The sequence below is a fragment of the Pezoporus occidentalis genome, unplaced genomic scaffold (genome assembly GCF_034315485.1).
Source record: "Pezoporus occidentalis ecotype Australia unplaced genomic scaffold, CSIRO_AGI_Poc_V1 ctg3, whole genome shotgun sequence".
In the NCBI taxonomy this organism is placed as follows: Eukaryota; Metazoa; Chordata; class Aves; order Psittaciformes; family Psittacidae; genus Pezoporus; species Pezoporus occidentalis.
Window position 1 is genome coordinate 17,149,491 of NW_026914940.1, and position 15,434 is coordinate 17,164,924.

Genomic DNA, 15,434 nt, shown 5'->3' on the forward strand with positions numbered 1-15,434 from the left:
TAAATTCATCATTTCCATTTGCAAGTCCAATAAACGGTCACTGTCATTTTTATAAATCATTTAACAAGTTTATTTCTACAAATTGTGACTTAGAAGCTGGTACTATAGATACAAAAATCTGAAAAGATTGATGTGCAGCACATGTCATTTCTTTTTGTTGTCCAAGTGGATAATTTACTCATTTCAGTGGGCATTCATCACATTTCTCACAGCAGCAATAAATAGATATTTTACTTTCCATAAAACATTATTTTAGATAGCAGGTTAATCAATACAAAATTAGCATTTAACAGCATTAGGTCATCGCAGGGTGATCATGGGATTGGAAAATTTAATATTAGATCTCTGTGCCCACCTAAGACTGAGTAATTTGGAGGGTCTCCAACATGTCTTCCACTGCCTTCAAAGAGTATTTAGTTTCTTTCTTACTGTGACCTGCAAACTAAACAACAACAACAAAAGATTGTCACATATCAGAAATTCTGTGCATAGATCCTGCGCAAATACCAGTTCTAAGCATTAAGTACCAAAAATTAACTCTATTGACTACAAACTTAAAAGCATACTTATTGTTTCACTCAGCCTCAGTATTTTTACAAGCTACCTCACCTTTCCTCTAATATGTACTGGAAAATACAACAGAACTCCTTAATTTCACCACTTGCTCTGAATTTGAATATTCAGCACTAATAAATATTCCACTTTGAAACTGAACATTTATCTGAAGTGAGATCTTCCTGCTGATTTGCTTGCCTGGTAAACTTTAACATAATTTTTACTTCAGCTTTGATTTTTTTAATGTGATCCAAATAACGTATTAAATATTAAACGTTCACAATTTAATAGCAGTAAGACTTGGACCTGTTATTGAAGCTAATCTATTTTCTATTTTTGTTACAGTGAGACAGTGCTACTTACCAAAATCTCCTGTAAAATAATCCAGTCACCACATAATTATATTTTATGATTCAAAGTAACTGTGAGTAATGACCTTGTATTTGAATGTAACCTCCTATTACAGCAGCAGTTTCAGGGAGCATTTGAAATAAAGTCTGTCTGGATAACAGAGTACAGCTTAATAACTACTATTAATGGCTTTAGATTCCCTAAGACACATGCAGCCATGTTTGCGAAAGAAAGAGGCAGAAGGGTAGGAGATGTTGCTCACCCCATAGTGACCTCAAAAGGGTTTTTCTAACAGTGCTGATGATTCCCATCACTTACCATCCATATCTAACACAGCAGATTTATTGACTAGGTTGGTCTTTGCTCAAATGAAACTCTCAACGATTTTTAATACACCTGCATTAAAAAGTTTTGCATTTTGAGTTGGGAGGGGTGGCAAAGAAATTACAGAAGCAGTAACCGTAAGTTGCTGCTAGTAAAACACCCTATTCTCTACCTAAATGTTAACATCTAAACACTCAATAAATTTTCAATTCAATGTTTTTTATTTCAAATACCACTGGTGTCTCACATAGTTAGTCCTTGATTTATAATGTGTCCCTTCTCTCTTGCAATTAACTTAATTTAGCAAACTCTTCATGACCTGTTAAGAAAGATTAAGTCATCAAACCCAGGTAATATCACACCATCAACAAGCTGCAGGACCTGTTAACCTGCTTTTGACCCCCAGGCTACAATCTAACACTGGGACTCTCAATCAGTACTGAGTTCTTACAAAAGTAGTTTTGGCACAGTAAATGAAAAGCTATTCCAAATTAAGTCACTAGGAGAATGAAATGTTGGTTTTGTGACAGCACTTTATAGTTAAGAGACATACTAAACCCACTGTATTTTCATATTTCTGGATGATGAACTGATGTGCTGTGTTTTTATTTTAGCAGTACGCATAAACCCATTCTTCAGGTTGTGCAGTCTCCAGAGTGACCTGCAGCCATCAGTGTCAGAGGAAAATCAAATTCTTAAACACTCTCTCATTTAGGAGAAAGTAACTATTGCTTAGATCTAACTCAATACTCTTTTTGTTCATTCTAAACAAGAACTGTCCAAGCAGATACCTGGGGAGTCTTCAGAAAAACAAGAAAATGATAAAACAGAGCTCAAAATCCTCCACTGAAAAACTGTTTCCAATTCAAAGCATTCAGAGATTTCAATACAAAGCACAGAAGCCAGAATATACTGTGGTCAAAAATCACTCCTGGCAAGACAGAGAAAGCACGCAGAGAAAAGCTTCAAAATCAGAAGAATTTCATTTTACCTCTCTTCAGGGACACTGAAAACAAAACTGACAGAAGACATTAGTTTAACAAATGTTACTTGCTAGTTTCAAGAGTGGTTGCCTTCATGATACTGACATGTACTTGAAGCTGAACAAATAAAACCAAACTCTGCGTCATAACAAACAGGAGTATACTTGGAAATGTAATCACTTCAAATTTGCCCTGACGAACAATTATTTTGTCTATTCTGCCATTACACAGCAATTTGACTGATTGAGCCGGAATCCATTTCTTAAAATCATGATTTAATTTTCTGTTTCCCAAATGGTTTGTAACAAAATCACCTTTCTCTGACCATAAATAACATGTGGATTGCTAACACAGAAGAATTTAGCAATGTACCCAAGAAGCATGTATCTGGAAAATTACTACGAGTAGGATCACATAAAAGATTTTCGTGAGCATTAATCAAACTCGCTTGCCTCTGCTGAAACGCTTCTACCAGAGGACATGCTAAACCAATTACCTAATTGAAGAGCACTAGGTAGCCATATTTTGTTTCGATGTTAAAATAACTGTGACTCATGTCATCAGTCAGAACAGAAACACATTTCTTCACAGGGTCCACACAGAGAGAAGAATCTGGCTTCCCAGTGATAAGGCAAAACTGAGCTTATAATGAGAATAATTCTTTGAATAACGAGTATTTCTCTAACATCTGAAATGAAAGATTAATATTTTTTTTCCTATCCAGTCAATTAAACTTAAGTGGCCCAGAGAATAATGACCTTTCTTTTAGCGCATGTGCCAGCAGCCAGGAATTCCAGCTCCATAAGCAGCCCTTGCTACAAAACTTTTCTGTCTTCCTGCAAAAGCTTACATTTCTCCTAGATTAGGCACAGATGAGAAGTACTAATCAGCACATTTAACATTCAAATAACTATATTAACCAGATGGAGCATCAAATATCAGTACTTTTTAAGAAAATTATTTCATTCAATTGTCCTTTAGCCCCATGTGTACTGGTAAACAAACTGCTGCATAGTCTAAGCAACACTAGCAACAGTAAGGCCTTCCCTTTCATACCCTAAGATTGTTTTCTTTAATCTACAATAAATGTAAAAAGTTCCTCTGATTTCATACAGAAATGCACAGCAAAAGCAAAAATCAAGTGCCAAAGCAAAATGCCTGAATGAAAACATAAAACTGAAAGAAGAGGACCAGTGAAAATATTTTAAGCAAATTGCATATAAAATTAAAATGCAACTATAGCCAGTGCTGAATTTGAAAAAGTAAAGGCAGTTTTCAAAAATTACTGAGCAAACTGCTGGTAATTCAAGTTTAAATCCAGAGTGAAAAAGAAAATGGGGAAAGATCTCACTGCAAGCCAACTGCTTGCCTGTAACTTTTTGAATTAATAACTTCATATTTTAAGGTCACAAATCCGTATCATTTGTCTAGGCACTCAAGTCAGGATTCTAAATGCATCTTATTCTCTAGAACATGAATACTGGAAAAACTGCATTTTAACAGTAAGAAGGTCTGGCTAATAAAACAAGTCAATGCCAAACTCAACAAGCTCTTAAGGCTTTCATTACACTTTAGAAAGTGCTTTAGATAATGAAGGAAAGTGGGGAGGATTTACAGAGATAATATTAAATATCTTGCTTAAAACCTGGTTAGACAACCCCTCATTAATGAAGGAATGCTGTAAGTGTTTCAACTGGCATAAGCAATCAAGGCTTCATCCTTAGGTCCAAGAGATGACAATTTTCAACTCAACATGCTAAGGGAGCAACAAATCAATACAGACTCACAGGGGAAACTGCCTCCTACTACATCACCAAACACCATTTGCTGTAGCAGCTGTATGTGGTATGTGACATATACACTGGAGTGGCCAAACCCTTCTGCTGTCATGTAACAAGCTCAGTAGGGCTGGGGCTAGGGCAGCCCCGTCCGGCTGTACTCACTAGAGCTTCTAAGAAGACAGGGGTGTTCACACCATTTGCACACCAAATCCTAGCTTGAGCACTTACATCTCTGTACCAAAATTCCCCCTGTGATTAGTCAGACACGGTGTTCATCACTTTATGTCTGAAGCAGCTAAAAAGAGCAGCTGAAGTATGCAACATATCACGAAAGTATGAAGTCACAAAGAAGCTACGACATATGTTTCAAATATATGTTAGTTGTGTTAACATGAGCTGTTCTGGGAAGCATCAACCAAAAACGCTTAATGCAGGATTCAAAAGAGTTTCACAGAAACAGGGGAACTGCACTTTGCAGTAAAAAAAATCCAACAAGACCAACCTCCTCAAAACCCCCCACAGCCAGAAACCTCCTCCACCCTCCCCAGTACAAGTCCTGTTTTGTTAGAAATGTTGTGATGTTAACAGGAAGCCATGTGGAGCAAAAAAGAAAGAAAAAAAGAGGCAAGCTTATCTGGCTATAAGTCATGTAACTACAAACTGCCATAGTTAAACTTTCACTACACTTAGAATCAGGAGATGCCTGTTTCTAGGTCTTAATCTTGGTATGCCACATTCCACAGCCAACACTGGTTCTATGGTTCAATCCTGAAGCATCCTTTGGGCTGTTTCCCAGAAGTGCTAGCAAACGTCTACTGGTGGTAGAACTGGAACTGGAAACTTCAGTCACAATATTCACTTGCAATACATGTTCAGAACCACTCTAACAGTTCATTTTATTGAGATGTAAAGCACGAATAACAGTTTTCACTATCTTCAAAATTCACACATCTTTTAAAATCTGTTTTGTTCTATCAACAGTGAAACCATTGTCTATCCTGTTCTTCAAGGGTTTGGTTTTTGCTTGTTTTGTTGTGTTTTGACTTGAGTCAAATTTGAGTTTTCCATTACAGGAAATGTCAGACATACTGAAGCCAAAAGAAGTCCCACTTATTTATGGGACATCAGACAAAGTTGGTAACTCATAGATACCTTACTGTTGTGAGCAGGTAAATTAATGTAAAGCAGGGAGTCATTTTAAAGAGAAAACCAGAGAAATCAACTTCAGGCACGCAAGTATAAAATGCTTAATTATGTCCTCAGGGATACAATATTCTTCACTGTAAAGTACAGTCAGAAGTTACAGGGCCAATCAGAGGAAATGGAAAATACTTCAAAGTTGTAATACATCAAAACCATGTCAGCCAGAAGAAGCTGCACTCCTGGCAATAAACTGAAATACTGTATTAAGAATTAACTGCATGGGCCATAAAAGAAAATCTAATTTAATTCCATAATAGATGGAGCTGGTCAAAAGGCCACTTGGTAGTATTAACTGTGAGACAGTAGCAGCCAGAGAAAGATTAAATACTGGGTTCTGATACTGAAATATTACAGAAAGAAAGGAGTGTTACGTGTATATAAAGTCTCTGCATTTAATACCAACATTTTTCCTCAGAAAAAATTATGGGGAAATCATGACAGCATGATGCTGATGTTCAGGATTACCTACACATGAACTTTGGCAGGTCATAAGGAACAGCTGTAAGGGAGTCAGACATACTATGTCTGGGATGCATGGACAACAGAATCTGTGAGCTAAAACCTGTTTTCATTCATAGTTATAAAAAAAATATACAGACTTATAATGCAAAAGCAAAATAGCTATTTATGCATAACTCTGCAAATAGCTGAAAAGCCTCCTCATGAGTTCAGTAAGCTTTGATTGTGTCCTACAAAGTCAACATTTTCACAAATCAATGGGCATTTTTCCATAAAACTATGCAAACCCAACTTCAGTCACAATTATTAAGATAATTATCAGGAACCCCACTAAATATGAGATTTGAAAGGTCAAAATAAACAGAAGGAAAATAAAATTCTAGAATTTTGTTTGTTAGTAACAGATTGAGTCACTCTAAGAATTAAGACACACCAAGTTTTATTAAAATACTGAGCTGTAGGACTGAGTCTTGGAGATCAGCACTGCACTAGTGTCCATTCAGTTAATGTTAGTAGAAAAGAAATCTGGTTAAAGCTATTAAATAAATAATACAAATTAATCACTGTAGAATACCAACTTTATATTCATTAAAGCTTCCAGGACATCAAAACACAAGTAGAATATAAAAAATCCAAGCAGATTATGCCAATTTACATATGTCATATCTAGCCTCTTGAGCAGCAGCTGATAAAAGTGCAGAAAAGAATTACACGGCATGATAAGACTAAAAACACTGATGTACTAACCTGGTATGCTCTATTTATTTGGTTGGCTGCCCAGCTGGCATATTTCATGTTATCTTTTTTCATTTTTGCACTTGCTTTTGGATTGGAGGCAATATGGCTGGCAGACTAGGAATACAAAAATAAAACCAGTGTAACTATAAAATAGATGTGCATGAAATTAACTGAGAGCAATCAGCACCTTTGCATTCAGAGCCCCACACAGAGCAACAGTAAAAAAAAAGGTTAAAAATACCCAGTTACTGGTAAACAGCATCCAAATGAGAATTAGCTTAAACTTTTTAAACAATTGTTTGTTATAAATAAAGCTAAACCAGACTTCAGTTCAGTTGTGTACCAAGTCAGGAACCAAACCTGGACATGATCAGCTAATCCCAGTTGTTTTCCTGAAGTGAGGGCTATGAATTAGTTTCCTCCATTCAATTTGTTACCAGAAATGTTTTAAAATACATCACCTGTGTGTTCAAACTGCCATTAAAACCACGACATTTTTTCGTATCAGAAAAGCAGGTAAGACTATACATAAACTACACCCCGAAAAAAAAAAAGAGAAAATAAGAAAAGATTCCTTAATCTCAGAGACTTCAATTTATATAAATAAAATCACTCTTCAAGGAATCATTGCTAATCCTTCCCACAACACCTGAGTGCAAAAGTACTTGAATGCAAAGAACCACAAGAACCACCAATGAAGAACCTCCAGGGAAGATTTTAAAAAGGAGCATGGAAGCCAATGGCTTCCATGAATTTATTCCAAATGAATAATACAGTTCAAACTCAAAGAATGTTCCCTTACAGCTATTTCCCTGAAACTACCTGCAGAAACAGGAAAGGAGCAAGACTGTCAGAGAAGCAGCCTCCACAAACTTGGAAATGCATTCTCCGAAGCCATGCCCAGATGCATTAAATTTGTGATATAGTACAAGGTCAGGGACCTAAGATGGGGCATAATTCTGTCTGGTTTCCTGAATTTGATGAAGTATTGACCAGTTTCCTTGGCATATACAGCTGAAAGCCTTTGTGGAGCATTTACCAGAGTTATCGACATCCTTTGAGGGACTATGAACATTGGGCATGTCTGTCAAGTAAAAAAGCAGCAGCCACAGCAAAACCAGATCCTAAAGCCTGGAAACAGCATTACAAAGAAATAAGGTAAATTAAAAAGGCTGCTTAAAAATTAAAAATAATAATAAAAAAAAGCAGCCATCACACTGTACTGGTACTCCTCAGCAGCTCACCATCCTGTAGAGAGGAGCATGGCTTTAAATCCTTATTCATGAAGTTACCTTCAGGTGCCAATAATTACAATTCTTTAAAAACACAGGCAAGACTTAAAGGTTAAGAGCACTTCAAGTAAGGAGTACTTACAGGCGTAAGACTGTCCTGTCAGTATTTAAAAACAGTGTTAATAATCTGTTAAACCAACAGAAAAAAAACACACCCAAACAAGCCAAAATGATAAAGGATAATATACATGCATAAAAACATGCAACATAAAAATGACAACCTGGAAAATATGTAATTGTGCTTACCATGTAAAGTCCAAACAAAGCTCTCATATTTCGGTTGTTAAGCTTCAGTGCCTGCGCGAAATACTTTCTTGATAGCTCAAGGTTTTCAAGCCCCCCTTGAGTGTATTTAACCTGCAAAAATTATAAGCTCCTGAAACTTGCACGTCATCTGTACCTGAGACATTCACTCTTGAAGCAAAGATATTATGAAACTTCACTTCAGGTTTGTTTCACATGATATTTCAAATCAGGTGAGTGCTACCAAAGGCCAAATAGTAGTTCTGGAGAAATCTGAGCTCCTTTCAATATACAAGTTTTTAAATATTTAATTATAGGAGGAAAAAAGGCAGCATTAATTTGTTGCCACAAGCATGAAAAGTTATTATTTTGCACCTTTGCATACCTACAACATTATAGCCTCTTCGGTAAAGTAACATGAACTTTAAATCTAAAGCTAAATTCTTACTACTATAAATCCATATTAACTTGCATGCGCTACGCCAGTACACAAAAGGCACCACAATGCCTTTCATTATCTACTCACTGCAAAACAGTGCACAAAGTTCAGGAGATTACTCCATTGTCTTTCTATTAATTTTTCTTGTTATTAGATCAACAAAAGGAGGGATAAATCCTAGAAGACATGCATTACGGTCTTTCTACTGGAAAGGTATTTAGACTTTCAAGTTTTAAAGTTAATCTGATTTTATCCACATTAACAAAACAAATAAAATACATTCTAAGCAGTTAAATTATAATTTAGGAAAAATAATAAATATCTGAAAAAAAAGAGTGCAAATGGCTAAAAACCTTGAACTAAAACTGCTAAGGGCCCTCTCTCCCCCCAGTGCTCCTTCACACAAAATTTCCCATGTGTATTCCAAGATCTGGCTCCACAATAACAGGCAATATATCATAACCTCCTAGGCAGCATTGCAGTGGTAAAATTTAACTTCTCATGCACTTAATCTGAAACGTGCATAAACACTTCAACAAGAATAGCTCATTTACATGAATTTTTACCTTCAATAATTCCTGCTCTTACTCTTCTATTTAGCAAGTAAGAAACCAGTTTTATTAACATGTTAAGTTCTATGAGATGTTAACATTGTCTGTGTACTCTATTAAATCTCTTGGGAAAAAGTTAAATAAACCATTTTTATTCCATTTTCACCACTTCATTAACATAAAACCAGAATATGCATCTAAACATAACTGATTCTTCTGAAAATACCTACTTCAGCATATTGCTGACAATATAAGTGGTTGTGTGGATTAGTCATCATAAGCTCTTCTAAGCAGAACGCTGCCTTTGCATAGCTGAGGAATATAAAAATAAAAGTGACAACATGAAGCAGAATATACAGGTTGTTTTTTCAGTGTCTTTACAACATGATAAACAAAGCCATACTTTTTTCCCCATTACTTCACTATTCACAATTAAGGAAGATGCTTTTTTTTTAAAGAATGTTTGAAAACTCAAGTTATCATTTCTAAATTATGACGAAAAGTATACAAAAAATTATAATCTATGTATATGTGGTAGAGCTCCTGGAAAACATTTAATATACTCATTTCCTATAAATAAGTACTATTTCTTATCAAGAATGATGAGTAGAAACAGGCATTTCATACTAAAAGACACTGAACTCAGAACACAAAAGAATCATTTTTTTTCTACAAGAAAATTCAGCTGCTTAAGGACTGACAAATACGGACCACAGAACTAAGATAAAAAAAACATACTAAGAACAGTCTGAAAATCAAATTGTTCAAATCTATATGTAAAGATAGCATTATACTAGTCCGAACAGACAGCAACTTACCATTAGAAAAGGCTAATACTTGTTCTTCAAATGAAAGGTTTCAGAGAGAATTAAAAAGTCAAGCTCAAAATGCAAGTTTATTTAATTACAGAAATCTTAGCTTCGTAATCTTTCAACTAACAGTTTCCTGCAGAATTTGCATCTTCTACAGATACATGATAGCACTGTTGAACAAGAGTTTACATGACAGGCTTCCAAATTTCAGAGATGCAGTGTTTATAGAGAGTGTGGATAGATATTTAATATCGAACAAAAAGTAATTTTGCAATTATGAGACAATACTAAACTATCTGGATATCTAAATTCTAGATTATTCTGTAAATCAGCATTTGAAAGAGTTTAATGATTATTTTCTTTGAGAATGGGGTGGAAGAAGTGATGGGGGAGAAACTTTTCTGTCACAGTGAGAATTATTATTTCTTCCTTGAAAATCTGATTCTTTTACTACTCTCTGGAACGGAAGGAAGCAAACAATGTGATATAATTCAGGCTGGGCTGAAGAACTAAAGAAAGGGGGGGGGGAAGATACGCCTTTGGGTGGAAGTTAGAATTAATGCTGTGATATTAGAAAACTTGCACTAAGGCTTTGAGCTAATCCTCTCACACTGGGATTTCCTCCTGTCACTATAGCAATAAGGAAAAGCTAACAAAAACATTACATATCCAATAAGCAAGTTACTACAACATGCAGCATTCTTGATTGCATTGGGTTTTGTACCCAGGCGACCTGATGCCTCTAACTCTGGACCCATGTTTTGTTTTGCTGGTGTTTTTTTTAAGGTTACTAAAAGTTCTTACAGAGGCAAGCTAACAGAAACTCAGAAAAATATCAGTTGTTATTGATCAACTGATTTTAGAAGGAAAGAATTTAAGATCTATAAGACTATATAAGATCCAGTCAAAAAATCACCTGGATGAAAAAATATGGGGAAAAAAAGGTGCTGTTCCCTCCTACATACAAACCACTTCTTTTAAAACAACAGATTTAAAAAAAAGAAAACAAAACAAAAACATGACTGAAACATACAGGTAATTAAATAAACTGTTTTTTTTTTTAAATCAAATGCCTTCGTAAAGCATTTGGTACTCAAATAAGGTCGGCAGTTATTTCCTGTTGATGCTTGTTATACTGGAAATGAGACAGCATACTTTCTAACACTTGTCCTTCAGGAAAAAAAAATCATTGAGGTCTCTGACTTACACAGAGGTTTCAATTTAACAGTTTTTTTATGTGGATTTAGCAAACAACTTACTCATGTTCATTGATGTAAAGTTCTGCAAGTTCATGCCAAGCTTCTTGGTCTCCAACAAATCTGTACAGAGAAGACATGAGAGGAGAAAAGGAAAAGAAAGAAAAGAATGTGCAAGGGATTCTGTAAGTGGAAGCAAAAGCGTAAATCAAATGCAAATTCCATTTTAATTAAAAAGATTTATTAGAATAGCAAAACACAATCTGTATTCTTGTAAGACACTCACTGTTCCAGATACTCATTCAGCTCTCGGATGGCCTCAAGATTTTTCCCCTGGGCTTTTCGAATGGCAATCTTACGCTTTCTTGCTGCCTATGGATTGACATTAATAAAGGATTAGGGTCTCATAATTCCCTGGGTTTTTGTAAAGAAAGCAATTTGAGTGTGCAAATTATTATCTCAATACCAGTGGAATTCCGCTGCAGAGAAACTGCTAGGTTGAAGTTTATAAACATACCCTATGACATCCCACTGAGAGACTGAAAACCTCTTCATACAATCACATTATGTATGCTTTTCTTTGGAAGCACAAACTGTATGCATTATTTCATTCAAATAAACGACTGTCCAGATTCTGATAATTACAAAACAGCGGGGGATGTTAATCTTCAGCCATTCCAAAGACCCCCACCTTGTCAATCACAAGATCCATGACTACAGAGGAGAGATGGGGACGGAGTCTTAGAGAATCCCACAGATGCATCTTGATTGCCACTGTATGAATACGGCTTTCAGCCATTTTTCAAGATTCTTGTTGGTGTGCTGAATGCCATCTTTAATTAATGTTAAATACACACCAATTTCATAAACAAGTCTCTCATCACTCCCAGAGCACAAAGTAGGCTCTTCAGTGTAAAGGCAATAGAAAATAGCTATTTCAATGCCAAAACTGAGCAGTACTTTGGTATGTACATGGAAAATGTATTTCAACATAAACCATATAAGAACAAGTTAGTTATAAGATGTAAAATGTTTTTACATTTTGAACTCTATGAAAGTTGTTTCAGACCACCAGGAGAAAAGATATACAGAATTTTAACGTTGATGATTCTGTGCTTCAACACATGATTGCAGTTTGGGAATCTGGCAGAATAAAAGTGAAACCAAATTCCAGCATAACAAAGTTGGCCTCAAAGAGACAACACCATCAGCCCATAACCCCTGTTACACCCTCCTGTGTGATCACAACCACTGTAGTCAGACATGAGAAGACAGATGGCCTGGTGTCTGTGATGTGTCTAAGTGTACACACACGCACACATAGATGTCATTTCTGCATGAGATAATATTAATGGGGGGAAAAAAAATGCACTTTTCCAGTAGTGAAGTCCCGCTGCTCGTTCCCCTGCTTGCTCTTATGCCATTTCATACCTTGTAAAGAGGCTTTACAGTTGGGTATCACCTTATGGAAGCCTTGACAACTCCTCAACAAAACCTTAAACTATTTTAATCTTTGGCTTTAACATAGCTCTGAAATTTGTTTCTTCATGATGTACCTTCCTAAGATCACAGTCACATACACCCCAAAAGAGTTCCTGTATTTTTACAGTATTTTGAACATAACTATTCTCTTCATTAATTTCCTATCCTCTGATCATCACCTGAACAAATTAATTGCTTCCAGAAGAAGAGCACAGCATTTAAATAAACTAGTTCAAGCTACCAAAACAACACAGCTAGAAACACTATTAACACTAACTGTAAGTTTATTCTTCCATTTGAGATCATCCCCTTCACTTCCCTCAGAACTGTATATTTCATTAAAATTCAGTGAAAATTACTCAAGAGCGGAAAAAGCATTTCATTCTTCTGTTTAAATGCAAGGCACAGGCAGAGGAAATTCATCAGAAGAATCAAGAGACAAATTAGGACACAGGCAGCTGGGGGGTTCACCCACAGTCATTTCGTTTTCCACTGCTTCTTTGTCAAACTGCAACCTGTGAAGTTTCATTCATCATTCTACTTTTACTGGGAGACATTTGGCTAAAAGCCATAACTGCCTCTGGAAATTTTAACTGCTGACCACATTTATCACTATAACAATAACACACACTGTTTATTTTTGAGGTTTTAAAATAAAGATTAACAGCATAATTAAACTTTTTAAAGACTAATTCCACATGCATATCATGCTGCTACTATTACTAAACAAAAATACAAAACAAAAAAAACCTAACCAAAACCATTGTTCTCCATCACATTTTAAGAAGAGGTCCCAAAGCATTTTGTAAAGTAGCTCCACATGCTTATGGTGGGGACACCAGGGTAGTGTTAAACTCACTACCCAAAGCTGGTATTATACACAGCCCAGTGAACTGCCCACTGAGCCCGAAACATGAAAGAAGGGAAAGTGGGGATAACAGCATGCACAGTCAAAGGAGCGTCTCACGCAATTATGGCTTACGATGACAGAAGCTTCTTCGCAGGTAACAGACTATCTACTATAAAATTTAAGTTTTAGATTAAAAAAACAGCTGTTATTTTTAAAACATAAAGAAAAAAGCAATCTAGAGTCTGATCAAAACTGAACTGCTAGAGAACGGAAATCATCTGTTTCATTTATAAAATCAATCAATGCCCTTGACATCTTAATTCGCAACAGCAAGCAGGCACAGAGTACGTAAGCCACCCTTCTTTTTTGTTTCTAATGCAACTCTTTTAACTGCATGCAAGTCAGGCCTCCAAAAGAGCCTTGAAACATATTTTTTCTATGGCTGCTTTATTTCTTAACCACAGCACTCCCAAGTATCATAAATCACTGGAACCTCAAGACAAATTTATTTATAAAAAGCTACAACTAGTTCTAGTCACAAACATTAACTAATGATTGTCTATAATAAGCATGTCGCCTCATGCAATCAAATAATAAGGATAAAAGGATTAGACATAATTAACATGTTCACGCTAAATTAATTACATGTACATTTGACAGAATTTATCTGCATCTAAACTACACTAAATCCCACAAAATTGCTGCAAAATTACATTTTTCTTATTTGAGGAAAAATAGGTTTTAAAACCTTTTTATCCACCCTACTTATCACCAGAAAAAAAAGGCTTGAAATCTGCACTCCCATCACCCTCAAATAAACCTGCAAAAGTGATGAGTAAGTTTATTTACAGAGAACCCGCAGCTCACTAAAAAGAGGCTCAGCCACTCAGAGTAGTGCTGACAGTCAATGCTGTATGGTAGCACAGTTTTCGAAAGTGTCGTTAAAACCACTGGGAAGAAGTCAGTGAGGATGTAGTGGTTTTTTTAAAGCAATTGCTAACATTTTTCCATCACGTAAACAAAACTGTAACACAAATATTCTGAACACATTGCTGAAAGACATACACATAGGTGCTCAGTTGATCTGAAGTGTTCAGATCTGTGATACCCAGGAGTAGTAAGACAGGCTAAAAATAAAGACATGAAAAACAAACCACTATTGCTTTTATCTATATTCACAGACTACTCCTCCATCTGACTTTCTAGTTTATCTTTGGATCATACAAACTATCAGTATTTTTTTAAGTGAAAACTGAAATCCAGTGACTCCAGTAGTCAATAATTTAACAAAACCATATATGAAAAAGTCTGTACTAAAATCAAGACACAGGCCATTTGGAGCACTGTAAACATCTTAATTCTTGTTCTGATTTATACCTTTCCTGAGCCACTCTCTAGCTCCCTGTGTTTATCAGCTTCCTCCTCAGTGAGCTGGGACTTGCACTCCGTATGCTGAGTATCCTGAGGACAGCAGCTTAGCTAACCACCATTTACACACATAGCATCAAGCTTTATTTCCATCAAATTAAACAAAATGTTCTACCGTGCAGACTAACAACCACTTCAGCAGACAAAAAACAGTTACTTGAAAAGGAAAGCCAGACTCCCATCAATTCTACAGAAACTTTAAGTAACATTTATCTCATATACCCAATTTATTACCAGCCTTAGTATCAGCTGATACTAGAAAACCAGACAATTTCACATCTTACTATGTTTCAGGCCATTTTTAATATAAATCTCAGATTTCAAAATATAAGCTCACTTTCAGGGGACCTATTGCAAGATACTACAAAACTGCAAACTGCAGAGTACCAATCTGTTCAATCATTAATTTAAAGTCCACTGAAAATATTAATAAGAAACTTCATTTTAACTACAAGATTTGAGATTATTTGAAATCTATGAAGCATTCTACGATAGCTGTGACAATTCTGTTAATAAAGATAAAAAATAACATTCAAGAGTTACATTTTGGTTCTCTACATCACAGTGAGATTTCTAAGAATAAGCCTAATGCAAAAATGAACTCAAGCTCCTTTCTCCTTCCACTTTAAATCAAGAGGAAAAGACAAAACTTTCAGTGCTGCAACAAGATCTGCAGTATTTGACCATGCAGAACCTATCACGTGGAATTCCCCCTATCAGTTTTCCAGAGTTTAAAACAAAACACTA

At 35.7% G+C, this 15,434-nt stretch overlaps 1 protein-coding gene across 4 annotated transcripts in view; it reads right to left on the minus strand.

The window, feature by feature from the left end:
* Positions 1 to 295: 295 nt before the first annotated feature.
* Positions 296 to 15,434, minus strand: part of EMC2 (ER membrane protein complex subunit 2) — a 33,183-nt gene continuing 18,044 nt past the window's right edge. For 2 of the 4 annotated variants that reach the window (XM_062627170.1, XM_062627168.1), the window contains 6 exons: positions 11,214 to 11,299; positions 10,991 to 11,050; positions 9,150 to 9,231; positions 7,933 to 8,043; positions 6,404 to 6,508; positions 296 to 442 (listed from right to left, as the gene is read on the minus strand). In XM_062627170.1, the coding sequence (XP_062483154.1) occupies positions 356 to 442; positions 6,404 to 6,508; positions 7,933 to 8,043; positions 9,150 to 9,231; positions 10,991 to 11,050; positions 11,214 to 11,299 (531 nt within the window). In that variant the 3' untranslated portion in view covers positions 296 to 355. Of the gene's footprint in view, positions 443 to 6,403; positions 6,509 to 7,771; positions 7,814 to 7,932; positions 8,044 to 9,149; positions 9,232 to 10,990; positions 11,051 to 11,213; positions 11,300 to 15,434 lie in introns of those variants that run through there. The other 2 variants (XM_062627169.1, XM_062627171.1) reach the window with 2 other exon arrangements.